This window comes from Pristis pectinata, chromosome 3, assembly GCF_009764475.1.
Source record: "Pristis pectinata isolate sPriPec2 chromosome 3, sPriPec2.1.pri, whole genome shotgun sequence".
Taxonomy (NCBI): domain Eukaryota; kingdom Metazoa; phylum Chordata; class Chondrichthyes; order Rhinopristiformes; family Pristidae; genus Pristis; species Pristis pectinata.
The window spans coordinates 137,640,849-137,655,245 of record NC_067407.1 but is presented as its reverse complement, the minus strand read 5'-3'; the positions used below and the strand labels follow the sequence as shown (position 1 = coordinate 137,655,245).

The window sequence follows — 14,397 nt, the reverse complement described above, 5'->3', positions numbered from 1 at the left end:
TCTCATCTGCCATTTCCTTGCCCATTCTCCTAAACTGTCTAGGTCCTTCTGCAACCTTCCTATCTCTTCAATACTCCCTACTCCTCCCCTCATCTTGGTGTCATCAGCAAACTTAGCCATGAAACCATCTATTCCATTATCCAAATCGTTAATGTACAAGGTAAAAAGAAGCGGCCCCAACACTGAACCCTGCGGAACACCACTAGTAACCGGTAACCAACCAGAACGAGATCCTTTTATTTCCACCCTTTGCTTCCTGTCAACCAGCCAATGCTCCACCCATTCTGTTATCCTACCCGTAATTCCATGACCTCTCATCTTATTAATCAGTCTCTTGTGAGGCACCTTATCAAAGGCCTTTTGAAAGTCTAAATACACAACATCTATCGCCTCTCCCTTATCCACCCTACCTGTGATTTCTTCAAAAAACTCCAATAGGTTGGTCAGGCAGGATCTTCCCTTCACAAAAACCATGTTGGCTAGGACCTATCTTGCCTTGCGCCTCTAGGTATTCCGTAACCCCATCCTTGAGGATAGATTCCAATAATTTTCCCACCACTGACGTCAGACTAATAGGTCTGTAATTTCCTTTATGCTGCCTCCCACCTTTCTTATACAATGGAACTGTATTTGCGACCCTCCAGTCCTCCGGAACCATGCCGGAATCTATTGATTTCTGGAAAATTATCGCCAATGCCTCCACTATCTCTAAAGCCACCTCCTTCAGAACCCGGGGATGCACCTCATCCGGTCCGGGAGACTTGTCAGTCTTTAGCCCATTTAGTTTTCCTAGCACCTTCTCCCTAGTAATCTTAACTGAACTCAGTTCCATTTCGTGAGACTCCTGACTAACCGGCACATTGCTGATGTCCTCCACCGTGAAGACCGATGCAAAATATTCATTCAATTCCTCTGCCATCTCTCTATCCTCCATTATAATAGCTCCTGCACCGTTATCAATTGGTCCTATATCAACCCGTGTCTCTCTTTTACTCCTTATGTATTTAAAAAAAACTCTTAGTATCCTTTCGAATGTTATCCGCCAACTTCCTTTCATAATTCCTCTTTTCTTTCCTAATGACCTTCTTAGTTTCTCTCTGCAGGTTTTTAAAAGCTTCCCAGTCTTCTGTTTTCCCACTAATTTTTGCTTCTTTGTACGCCGCCCCTTTTGCTTTTATTTTAGCCTTCACCTCTCTCGTTATCCACATTTGTGCCTTCTTTCCATTCAAAACCTTTTTTCTTGGAATATATCTATCCTGCATTTTCCTTATTTCCTGTAGAAATTCCTTCCATTTCTCCTTTGCCGTCCCTCCAGCCAGCTTACTCTTCCAATCAATTTGGGCCAACTCCTCTCTCATACCATTGTAATTTCCTTTGTTCCACTGAAATATCGATACACCAGTTGTCAGCTTCTCCTTCTCAAACTTGAAACTGAACTCAATCATATTGTGATCACTGGTTCCCAGTAGTTCCTTTACCTTTAGTTCCCTAATCACCTCTGGTTCATTACACAGCACCCAATCCAAAACAGCCGATCCCCTGGTGGGCTCTTCAACAAGTTGCTTTAGAGAAACGTCCCTTAGACATTCCACAAACTCCCTCTCCTGAGTACTACCGCCATTCTGGATTTCCCAGTCCACCTTCATGTTAAAATCCCCCATAATTATCTTCACATTGTCACCCTGACATGCTTTTTCTATCTCAAACTGCAACTTATTGTCCACTTTCTGACTGCTATTAGGGGGCCTATATAATGACTGCTACCATTGTCATTTTACCCTTGCTATTTCTTAGCTCCACCCACAAGGATTCCACCTCCTCTGACCCAATATCCTTCCTTTCTATTGATTTTATATCACTACTAACCATCATGGCCACACGTCCCCCTCTGCCTACCCGCCTATCCTTCCTATACACTGTGTACCCCTGGACATTCAGTTCCCAATCACATCCATCATAAAGCCATGACTCGGTGATTGCCACAATGTCGTATTTATTAACCTGTAGTTGTGCCACTAGGTCATCTACTTTATTCCTAATGCTACGTGCATTTAAATATAGTACGTTTAGTCCGGTATCTGCTATCAACTTTGTTGTACTTCTGTTGTTCAGCAGATTATCCTGGCTTTCCTCCTGTCTATCCTTCTTACCATCTTCACTACATAATATCTTAGACATGTTCCTATATACCTCATCCCCTATCCTAACATTCTGTATCCTAACATCCTGACTCATTGTACTTCTATTATTCAGCAAATTATCCTGACTTCTCACCTGCCTGTCCTTCTTGCCATCCTCATTGGACTTGTTTCTATAAACTTCCTCCCTTACCTTAGCATCTTGTAACCTAACATCCGGGTTTCCATCCCCCTGCCAGATCAGTTTAAACCCTCCCCTACAACTAAATTAAACATTCCCGCCAAGATATTGGAACCTTTGGAGTTTAGGTGCAACCCATCCTTAGCGAATAGGTCATGCCTCACCCAAAAAAGGTCCCAATTATCCAAAAATCTGAAGCCCTGCCCCCTGCACCAGTCACTCAGCCACACATTCATCTGCCAGAACTTTCTATTCTTCCTATCATTGACACGTGGCACAGGTAGTAATCCTGAGATTACTACTCTTGAGGTCCTACTTCTCAACCTTCTCCCTAATGCCTTGTATTCCTCCTTCAGGACCTCTTCTCTTTTTCTACCTATGTCATTGGTACCTACATGTACCAAGACTTCTGGCTGCTCACCCTCTCCCCTCAGAATATTCTGGACCCGGTCCGTGATATCCCATACCCTGGCACCAGGGAGGCAACACACCATCCGAGACTCATTGTCGGTATCGCAGAATCTGCTATCCGTACACCTTACTATAGAATCCCCAATAACCACTGCATTTCGCTTCCTCCGCTGGACCTCAGTACCAGGCACGGTGCCAAGGTCCCGGTTGCTGAGGTCTTCCTCTATCAGGTCATCCTCTCCAACCGAATCTAAAATGAGATATCGGTTTTTGAGGGGGACCGCCACAGAGGTGCTGTCCACAAACTCTTTATAACTCCTGTCTATTTCCTGCTTGCTCTCCCTAACCAACCGAAGGTCATCGAGCTGCAGCTCCAGACTCTCAATCTGTTCCTTGAGGAGCTGCATCTCGGTGCACTTTGCGCAGATGTAGTTATCGGGGAGCCTGGTAGTCTCCCAGGGTCCCCACATCTGACACTCCAAACATAAGACCAACCCCAGATGCATACTGCTGAATACCACTGAGTTCAACAAATAAACTAATAACTTACCCCCTCTCTATTAGTCTCACCTCCTTCCCGCTCTCGCTGGAGCCCGTTGAGCCAAAGCCTAACCCACTCTGCTCCCTCTCACTCCGCTGCCCGCTCCAACGTTGCCCGCTGGATGTGGTGGTCTGCTACTTAAATCGCCCGCGTGCTTCCGAGTGATGTCACATGCCTGCGCAGTCACTCGCCGCTATCCCAAATGCTAGAAAGAAAAAGAAACTCGCTCCTCGTTAATTTCCGGCACTCTCCGCTCTCTGGTCGCTGGAATTCCATGGAGACCTGCCGGCTGTCTGTCGTGCACGCTGGAGGCCTCGCACCCGTGCAGAAGTATGGAATGCACTGGAGGTCAGATGACAGGTTCACCTGAACTCCTGCTTCCCCATTTAGTAACTTTTTGTACTGAGGGGCCGGATGCACTTTGCACCTGGCCCCTCACCACTATGTGAGCCAGAACCAGCTTGGTTGCAGTTATTTGAATGGATCACTGACATTGATTGACAGGGTGTGTTTTGCTAACCCTTGGTGGGTTATGAATTCTGTTTTAAGATAATTAGTAGTTAGTTGCTGTGCTTTTAAACACAGTTTTCATTTTTAAACAATTTTTTATCTGAATTTCATTGTCTTTCAAATGTCTCCAATGACCAGAGAGATTTACAAACAGTGAACACACAATCTCTCTCTCTCTCACACACACAGACACACACACACAACACACACATAACACACACACACACAGACACACACACACACACATATAAAAATACAGACACAGACACATGCATAAAATCATACAAGCACAGACACCCAAACAGAGATACTGTCTCACACACACACACACACACACACACACACACACACACACACACACACACACACATATGCAAGACACATAAAAAGACCGAGACAAAGACACAGACACATGCACAAAATCATACAAGCACAGACACCCAAACAGAAATACTGTCTCACACACAGACACACACACAGACACACACACACACACACACACACACACAGCCACATACACACGCGTGCACACGCACACGCACACACACATATGCAAGACACATAAAAAGACCGAGACAAAGACACAGACACATGCACAAAATCATACAAGCACAGACACCCGAACAGAAATACTGTCTCACACACACACACACACGCACACACACACACACACACACACACACACACACACACACACACACACACAGAGAAGTGATCTTGCCCACACCCCTTTCCCTCTAAATCCTATAACTCCGCCCCACCATAATCCTCTCCCTCCTTCTGTCCCCCTTCTCCTAACTGCCCCCTCAATCTCCCCCTCCCTCTCAGCCCCTAATTCCCTCCTGGCCCCATCCCGTTCCCTCCAACCCCCCCCCTCCTCTCCCCTTACACCCTGGCTGTCATGCTCTCCCTATCTCCTCCCACCCATCGCTGCCTCTCGCCCTCTTCGGGGCTGCCTGCTGATTGTGCCCACGCCTGAGCACAGCAGCCAGGTCAGCTGCATTGCGTGGCCCATAACCCCTTGCCTCAGGCCCCAATCTGATCTTGGAAATGAGACTCATTAACACAGCTGAGAGGCTAACACAAAGATAAATTCATGGGACAGGTCAAGTAAAATCTGCGCATAGAATGAGGAACAACACAACACAGGAACAGGCCCTCACCCCACCATGTCTGTACTGAACATGATGCCAATTTAACTAACCTCATCTGCCTGCATGTGGTCTACATCCCTCCATTCCCTGCTTGTTCATGTGCTTGTTTAAAATCCTATTAAACATTGCTGTTGTATCTGCTTCCGCCACTTCCACTGGCACTGTGTTCCAGGAACCTACCACTCTCTGTGTAAAAAAACTTGTTTCATAAATTTCCTTTAAACTTTCCCCCTCTCACCTTAAACCTTTGCCTTCTAGTATTTGATGTTTCTACCCTGGGGAAAAGACTCTGGCTGTTTACCCGATCTGGTCCTCTCATAATTTTATAAACTTCTATCAGGTCTTCCCTCAGCCTCCGGTGCTCCAGGGAAAACAACCCAAGTTTGTCCAACCTCTCCTTATTGCTGATACTCTCCAATCCAGGCAGCATCCTGATGAACCTCGTCTGCAACCTGTCCAAAGCCTCCACATCCTTCCTGTAATGTGGTGACTAGAACTGCATACAATACTCCAACTAAAGTTTGTGATGATTGGTTGACTCTGCCCAATTCCATCATCCTCCCTTTTCCTAGGAATGGGAGAGTTTGTTGTATGAGGAGAGATAAAGCAGCCTGGCCCTATCCTCTCTTAACATAGAACATCAAACATAGAACATTACAGCACAGTACAGGTCCTTCGTCCCACAATGTTTGGCTGACATTTTATCCTGCTCTAAGATCTATCTAACCCTTCCCTCCCACATAGCTCCCCATTTCTCTATCATTCATGTGTCTAAGAGAATCTTAAATGTCCCTAATGTATCTGCCCCCACAACCTCTGCCAGCAGAGTGTTCCATGCACCCACCACTCTCTGTGTAAAAGATTTACCTCTGACATTTCCCCTGTACCTTCCTCCAATCACCTTAAAATTATGTCCCCTCGTGTTAGCCATTTTCGCTCTGGGAAAATGTCTCTGACTGTCCACTCGATCTATGCCTCTTATCATCTTGTACACCTCTATCAAGTCACCTCTCATCCTCCTTCTCTCCAAAGAGAAAAGCCCAAGTTCACTCAACCTATCATCATAAGACATGCTCTCCAATCCAGGCAGCATCCTGGTAAATCTCCTCTGCATCCTCTCTAAAGCTTCCACATCCTTCCTATAATGAGGCGACCAGAACTGAACACAATACTCCAAGTGTGGTCTGACCAGAGTTCTATAGAGCTGCAACATCACCTCGTTGCTGAACTCAATACCCCGACTAATGAAGGCCAACGCACCATCGTGGCTAGCCCTCGAGGTTGAGGATGATGGTCTTTGTTCCGTTGATCTATTTATGGGCTCTCAAGTGGCTCATGAGTTCAATCTTGGAAGTAGCCCACAGAGCGAAGGCGCCTGTGCATGTATTTGTTTAATGTGTACTTGATGTTGCACTACAACAAGCGCACGATACTTCACAAATCAACCAACTGATTCCAGTGGCATGGAAACCACGATGATTGGAGCTGATGGATTTGTTGCAGCCTTCATCCGCCTTCACAGCCGTTGAGCTCGAAGTAACTTCGTCCGCCTGTTCCACCGTTGAGGTCTTGGTTGGATTGTTCTTTGTCAGGGACCTCACCATCGACCTTACCGTCATGGGTGACCCTACCAGGAGCATAGCTCCAGACGGCATCGCTCTCAGGATCTCAGGACCACACAAGCTTCTCCACCATGATAAGGTGACAATCCACGGAGAAGCAACACACCATATACCTTCTTAACAACCCTATCGACCTGCGTGGCAACCTTGAGGGATCTATGGACGTGGACCCCAAGATCCCTCTGTTCCTCTTAAGTTCAGAAGAATGAGAGGTGATCTTATTAAATGGTTCAAGATTCCTTAGGGACTTGTTAAAGTTGATGTTTTCACTGACTGGGTTGTCTTGAATTAGGTGTCACAGTCTCAAAGTAAAGCCATTCAAGATAGAGATTATAAAAACATTCACTCACCCAGAAGGTGGTGAATCTTTGGAATTCTCCATCTTCAAGGGCTGTGGAGGTTCCTGAGAATAATCAAGACAGAGATGTGGACATTAGGGGAATCGGAGGGTATGGGGCTAGTGCAGGAGAGTAGCAGTGAAGTGTATTTGGTACTGAAAGAACTCAGCAGGTCTGGCAGCATCTTGGAAGGGAAATGAACAGTCAACGTTTCAGGCCAAGCCCCTTCGTCGGGACTGGAAAGGGTCTGTCTCCATTTAATTTCAGCAGTTCTCTGGTGACACAGGGTGGGTGAAAAGATTGGTAATTGGTTTACTATTGTCACATGTACTGAGATACAGAGAAAAGCTTTTGTTTTTGCATGCCATCCAGACAAATTATTCCATACATAACTACATCAAGATGGTGCAAAGAAACCAAAATGCAGAATATAGTATTACAGTTGAAAAGAAAGCAGGTAGTCAAATAAAGTGCAAAGGCCATGACAAGGTAGATTGGGAGATCGCGAGTTCACCTTTTAGCATATAGGAGGCCTGTTCAAGAGTCTGATAACAGCAGGATAGAATCTGTCCTTCAATCTGGTGGTTTGTGTTTTCGAGCTTTTGTATCTTCTGCCCGATGGAAGGGGGGAGAAGAGAGAATGCCCGGGGTGGGATGGATCGTTGATTATGCTGACTGCTTCCCCAAGGCAGTAAGAAGTGTGTTTGGAGTCAGTGGAGGGGAGATTGGTTTGCGTGATGGACTGGGCTGTGTCCACAACTCTGCAATTTCTTGTGATCCTGGGCAGAGCAGTTGCCATTTCAAGCCGTGATGCACCTGGATAGGATGCTTTTTGTGGTGCATCTGTCAAAATTAGTGAGGGTCATCAGGGACATGCTGAATTTCCTTCACCTTCTGAGGAAGTAGAGGCATGCTTTTACATCTATGATCATTTTGCATGTTTTTGAAGCTATACTGAAAGGCCTGGATACAGTGCACGTGGAGGGGATGTTTCCATCAGTGGGAGAGTCTAAGATACAAGGGCACAGCCTCAGAATAAAGGGACGTCCCTTTAGAACTGAGATGAGGAGGAATTTCTTCAGCCAAAGGGTGGTGAATCTGTGGCCACAGAAGGCTGTGGTGATCAAGTCATTGGGTGTACTTACGGCAGAGATTGATAAGTTCTTGATTGGTAAGGGGGTTAAGGGTTATGGGGAGAAGGAGGGTTGAGGAAAAGAATACAAAAGTAAGATAAGATACAATATATTTGTCACATGTACATCGAAACACAGTGAAAAACATCTTTTGTGTAGAGTGCTCTGGGGCAGCCCACAAGTGTCACCACGCTTCCGGCGCCAACATAGCATGCCCACAACTTCCTAACCCGTACGTCTTTGGAATGTGGGAGGAAACCAGAGCACCCGAAGGAAATCCACGGAGACACAGGGAGAACGTACAAACTCCTTACAGACAGCGGCCGGAATTGAACTGGGTCGCTGGTGCTGTAATAGCATTACGCTAACTGCTACATTACTGTGCCTGCCATGATTGAACAGTGGAGTAGACTCGATGGGCCAAATGGCCTAATTTTGCTCCTATATCTTACAGTCTTTTGCTTTCTCACAGCAGAACTACCCCTCTTCTCATTTTCCTATAGCCCTGCAACATTCTCTCACATGCCCATCCATTCCCCTTTGATTTTACATTAAAGGATAATTCACCGCGGCCAATTAACCTACCAACACACCTTTGGGCTGTGGGAGGAGCCCAGAGTACCCATGGACTCACAGGGAGAATGTGCAAACTCCACGCAAATGTATCAACCACTCAGAGCGCTTGAGTCGATTCTGCAATATAAACCAGACGGGGATTACAGATCAATAATTTAAGGGACCTAGGTTAGAGGAAAGTGAAAGTTAATCTTCCCCGAGCTTTCCTAAGAACGATAGAGGTGGGAGAATGTGGTTGAAAAGAATCAGCCATGATTGAATGGAGGAGCGGACTCGATGGGCTGAATGGCCTAACTCGGCTCCTATATCTTGTGGCCATACAGAATGGTGGAAGGGATTGAATTGATTCTTCCAGCTTCAATTTGGTACTTTCTCATGTTCCTTTCCTTTCCAGATGGAAACCCGCAAACGCCTGGCCAAGATCGTTTTGGTGTTTGTCGGCCTGTTTGCGCTGTGCTGGTTCCCCAACCACGTGCTCTACATGTACCGCTCCTTCCACTACGGCCAGATCGACCCCTCCCTCGGGCACCTCATGGTCACTGTGCTAGGCCGGGTGCTGAGCTTCTGTAACTCCTGCGTCAATCCGTTCGCCCTGTACCTGCTGAGCGAGACCTTCCGGAGACACTTCAACAGCCACCTCCGGTGTAAGAGGCAGCACCGGCGTTCCGCGTCCAGCAGCTACTTCCAGAGCACCTCCGCCATGCGCATGACGTCCGTGAGAAGTAGCAACAGGAACACCGTCGCCAATGGACACAGCCTCAAACAGGAGTCAATGGCCTAAAGCACGATACATCACCCTTCATCACCTTCCACGTTATCCACAGTCACGGGCAAGTTCCCAAATCTCGGCAGCCAAACTGAAAAATGGAGGATGCACAGTTTACCCTCTCCCCTTCCCATTCCAAGCCAGGGGGAGACCATTCGGCCCATCGAGTCCCTGCCAGCTCCCATCAGTCCCTTTCGCTCATATATGTCCCTGTAAACTATTCTCTCCTTAACGCTCATCAACTCCCCTTTGTGTCTTTTGTTATTAACCTACACTGTGGTAATTTACAGTGGCTAATTAACTTGCCAGCATTTCCTGGGGCTGTGGGAGGAAACCGAAGCACCCGGGGGAAACCCACGCGGTCACAGGGAGAATGTGCAAACTCCACACAGACAGGACCGGAGGTCAGGATCAAACCTGGATCACTGGGGTTGATTGGCAGATGCACGACCTGCCCGTATCCAGAAAAGGTAGCTTAAGGTTGGCTTCAATGCAGTAAAGCAGATGCATTTAAGTAGCACCTGCTGTGATCTCAATGCTCTCCAAGGAGGCATTTTTGAATTGTCTTCACAGTGGAACCCGAAGTAATCATAAGACCATAAGGTACAGAATTGGGCCATTCAGCCCATTGAGTCTGCTCTGCCATTCAATCATGGCTGATTTTTTTTCTTAATCCCATCCTCCCAACTTCTCCCCATAACCCTTAACCCCCTTACCAATCAAGAACCCATCAATCTCTGCCTTAAATGGGCCTTGGCCTCCACAGCCCTCTGTGGCAACGAATTCCACAGATTCACCACCCTCTGGCTGAAGAAATTCCTCATCATCTCAGTTCTAAAGGGCCGTCCCTTTATTCTGAGGCTGTGCCCTTGGATCCTAGACTCTCCCATTGATGGAAGCATCCTCTCCACATCCACTCTCTCCTGGGCTTTCAGTATCCAGTAAGTTTCAATGAGAGCCCTTCCGTCATCCTTCCGAACTCCACCGAATACAGGTCCAGAGACATCAAACACTCCTCATACGTTAAATCTTTCATTCCCGGTATCATTCTCGTGAACCTCCTCTGGACTCTCTCCAGGGCCGGCACATCCTTCCTTAGATACGGGGTCCAAACTTGCTCACAATATTCCAAATGCAGTCTGTCCAACGCCTTCTAAAGCCTCAGCAGTACATCCTTGCTTTTATATTCTAGTCCTCTTGAAATGAATGTTAATACTGCTTGGCAGCTAATTTCCACACAGCAAGAGCCCACAAGAAGGATCAAAGCGAGTGATGGAATTATCTTTATTTTGACGATATTAGTTGAGGGACAAACACTGGCAGAAGCCCAGTTGCATCTTCAATATCAGTCTGCAAACCACCTTCCAAAAAATTTACAACCAGATATAATAACCACCTTATGAGCAATTCTGATGAATCAACGATGTTCATGAACAACAGGTTTCCACCTGCATAGCTTAACCAAGAAGTTGGCATGCATTTTATTATAAAACCAATTTATCTCAGTTGACTCCATTTCAGTCAACATTCTAACCATTGAATGTAAAGGAGTGGCAAATTGCAAATGTCCCACAAACACTAAATCATTTCAGTTCCAGAGAATAAACCCTTATAAACTAATCTGGTTTGAAAAGATTAATGTTGTATGGTAATTGCCTTGACAGCCTTTATCCATTCATGCTTTGAGAAGCGCCAAGACTATAACATGTTGAAATTATTCAGTGCAATTTTTTGCCTCGTTTCCATGAGAATTGGAGCTTTGGTTGAACAGAGCCGGGAATTGATATGGGGGTGCAAGTCAGCTGTGATGCAGTCGAAGAGGAACGACAGAACATGATCAGTGGGATGGAAGATCTTTCCCTGCTTCCTCTTTACAAAGCTGGAGTGTCGCTGTGGGAGTACTCTGTACTTTTGCAGTGACAGCTGGGCACTGTGCACATTCAGGGCTCATTCCAAAAGCATGGATGTCCAGCTAAGTTCCATGTCACGAGAACCCTGGAGCCTGTAATTTTTCATTTGCTTCTGGTACCAGTCAGTGTTGCTTCTAATACTCACCCTGATGATGCTAAAGACGGAGAGGTCCTCTGCATGACTTCCGGTCTATAGAGATTGAATGAACCTCCCAGCTCCTGACTTGGTCTCCTGGACACCTTTGTGAACATAGAACATCAAACAATACATCACAGGAAGAGGCCCTTCGGCCCACCATGTCTGTGCCAAACATGACGCCAACTTAAACTGCATATCTACCTGCACGTGGTCTATATCCCTCCATCCCCTGCCTGATCATGTGCTTAAATGCCTCTTAATTGTGGGCTTTTGTACAAGCCCTTGTGGGACACGACACAGCAGTAGCTTGGAGGGGAATCTGGAGTAAAACCACCATCTGAACATCTACTCTCTGACCCAAAAATAAACACATCTGGTTTGACCCAGCAAGGAAAAGGTTGTGAATCAAATCTCAACAGAGCACGGACGGAGGAGATGCTCGATGTACAAGCGATGCCTTAGGAGTTCAGTGGACACCCTGATCAAACTCTGGGTCACGTAACAAGACCCTTTACAAATTTGGTGGTGATGTCACAGAGATACAGTTGCATTAGACTGGTTAGTTAACCTTAAAGTGGATGTCATCCACGTGAAGAGAACTCTGTACCAGATCAGTGGGTGTAATCACAGCGAATGATGGAAGAGATGGTTTCTCCAATCGCACTGCTTGCCATCTCATTGAGCAGCCACTCATCGGCAAGAGGTCATGATCATTGCACCAAAATGGATGACTAACCCCAAGTGCAATCACCTTTTGTGCAAATGATGTTCATGGTTTCCCATTGATCTCCTCGATGACAAAACCATCAGAATCACATCCTCTGCCCTTTATCTGTGTGCTTGCAAGGGCTTGCTTTGAAATTGCTCTTTCTCTGTGATGTGCATGCTGCTTTTTGAGGGGAAAACAAATAAAACACTTGCTGGAATCTGAAAGGAAAAGAGAAACGCTGCAAGAACTCAGCTGGTCAGGCAGCGTCCGTGGAAAGAGAAACCAGTTAACATTTCAGGTCAGGGACGCGAGAAGTTCTCCTCCTCTCACTGGCAGGAGTTCTGTCAGTCTCCTTCACACTGTTCACCCCAAGGTTTCTGCCTCCCTTCTTGTGTTTGATAAGGTTCTGACACACCCCAGTTCTGGGGAAGTTTCTCTTGCCACAGATGCTGTTTGACTTGCTGAGTTCTTCCAGCAGTTCTGTTTCTGTTGGTTTTGAGGGGGATACGGGCAGTGAGACAGGATGGGTTGGACATTTTGGATGTGAGATTGACAGGAAAGTCTGTGGCTCAGTGGTGGCTTTCTTGCCTTTAACCCATGAGGGTACAGGTTTAAAACAGAGATGAGGAGAAATTTCTTTAGCCAGAGGGTGGTGAATTTGTGGAATTCCTTCCCAGGTACAGCAGTGGAGGCCAGATCATTGTTTAAGGAAGAGATGGATAGGTATCTAAATAGTCGGGGTATCAAGGGATATGGGGATAAGGCCGGAAGTTGGGGTTATAATAGTGTGGTTTTTTTTGCGCCTGGCCCCCCCCCCCCCCGATTTCTCATTTTTTTCTCCTTTTTCCCTTTTCCTTGGAGCAGACTCGATGGGCCAAATGGCCTATTTCTGCTCCCTTGTCTTGTAATCTTGTGATCTTGTTTCAAGTCCCACTTCAGGTTTAAAGTTGGTTGTATAGTGCACAGAGAAGAAGGATGTCCAAGGTTATAACAGGATCTAGATCAACTGGGAAAATGGGCAAAGGAATGGTAGATGCAATTTAACTCGGACAAGTGCAAAGTGATATGTTTGGGGAGTTAAACCAGGGCTGGACATACACAGTGAATGGCAGGGCTCTGGGGAGTTTGTTGAACAGATAGACCTTGGAGTACAAGTACATGGTTCCCTGAAAGTAGCAACAAAAGTAGACAGGGTGGTAAAGAAGGTGTATGACACACATGCGTTCATCAGATGAGACGCTGAGTACAAGAGTTGGGAAGTCATATTGCAGTTGTATATAACATTGGTTAGATTGCTCTTCTTAAATTGGTAAATTGGTTTATTATTGTCACATGTACTGAGGTACAGTGAAAAACTTGTCTTGCATACCATCCGTACAGATCATTTCATTACACAGTGCATTGAGGTAGTGCAGGATAAAACGATAGCAGAATACGGAATAATGTGTTACAGTTGCAGAGAAAGTGCAGTGCAGGCTTACAATAAGGTGCAAGGTTATAATGAGGTAGATTGTGAAGTCAAGAGTCCATCTCATCGTACTGGGGGACCGTTCAATAGTCTTATAACAGCGGGATAGAAGCTGTCCTTGAGCCTGGTGGTACGTGCTTTCAGGCTTTTGTATCTTCTGCCCAATGGGAGAGGGGAGAAGAGAGAATGTCCAGGGTGGGTGGGGTCTTTGATTATGCTGGCTGCTTTACTGAGGCAGTGAGAAGTGTAGACAGAGTCCTTGGAGGGGAGGCTGGTTTCTGTGATGTGCTGAGCTGTGTTTACAACTCTCTGCAGTTTCTTGCAGTCTTGGGCAGAGCAGTTGCCATACCAAGCCATGATGCATCCAGATAGGATGCTTTCTATGGTGCATCGATAGAAGTTGCTGAGTGTCTTCGAGTGGTTCTGGTTGCCACACCAGAGGATTAAGCTAAGGTGCAGTAAAGATTCACAAGGGTGTTACTGGGACTGGAGAGACTCGATAGGTTGGGTCTGTTTTCCTTGGAGCGTAGGAGGCTGAGCGGTGACATGATAAAGGGATATAAAATAATGAGAGGCATGGGTAGGGTAGATTGACAGAGTCTGTTTCCCACGGTGGGGGTGTCTTGAACTAGAATTTATAGGTTTAGGGTGAGAGGGAAAAGATTTAACGGGGTTCTGAGGAATAGAGAGCAGTTGGTATCTGGAATGAGCTGCCAGGGATGGTGGAGGTGGGAACAGTACCAAGATTTAAGAGGCATTGGGACTGGTACTTGAATGAGCAGGGCATAGAGGGACATGGAA

At 46.4% G+C, this 14,397-nt stretch overlaps 1 protein-coding gene across 1 annotated transcript in view; it reads left to right on the top strand.

The window, feature by feature from the left end:
- Positions 1 to 9,385, top strand: part of nmbr (neuromedin B receptor) — a 65,019-nt gene extending 55,634 nt beyond the window's left edge. The window contains exon 4 of the mRNA XM_052011278.1: positions 8,999 to 9,385. Coding sequence (XP_051867238.1) covers positions 8,999 to 9,385 — 387 coding nt within the window. The remainder of the gene's footprint in view (positions 1 to 8,998) is intronic.
- The last annotated feature ends 5,012 nt before the right edge of the window (positions 9,386 to 14,397 follow it).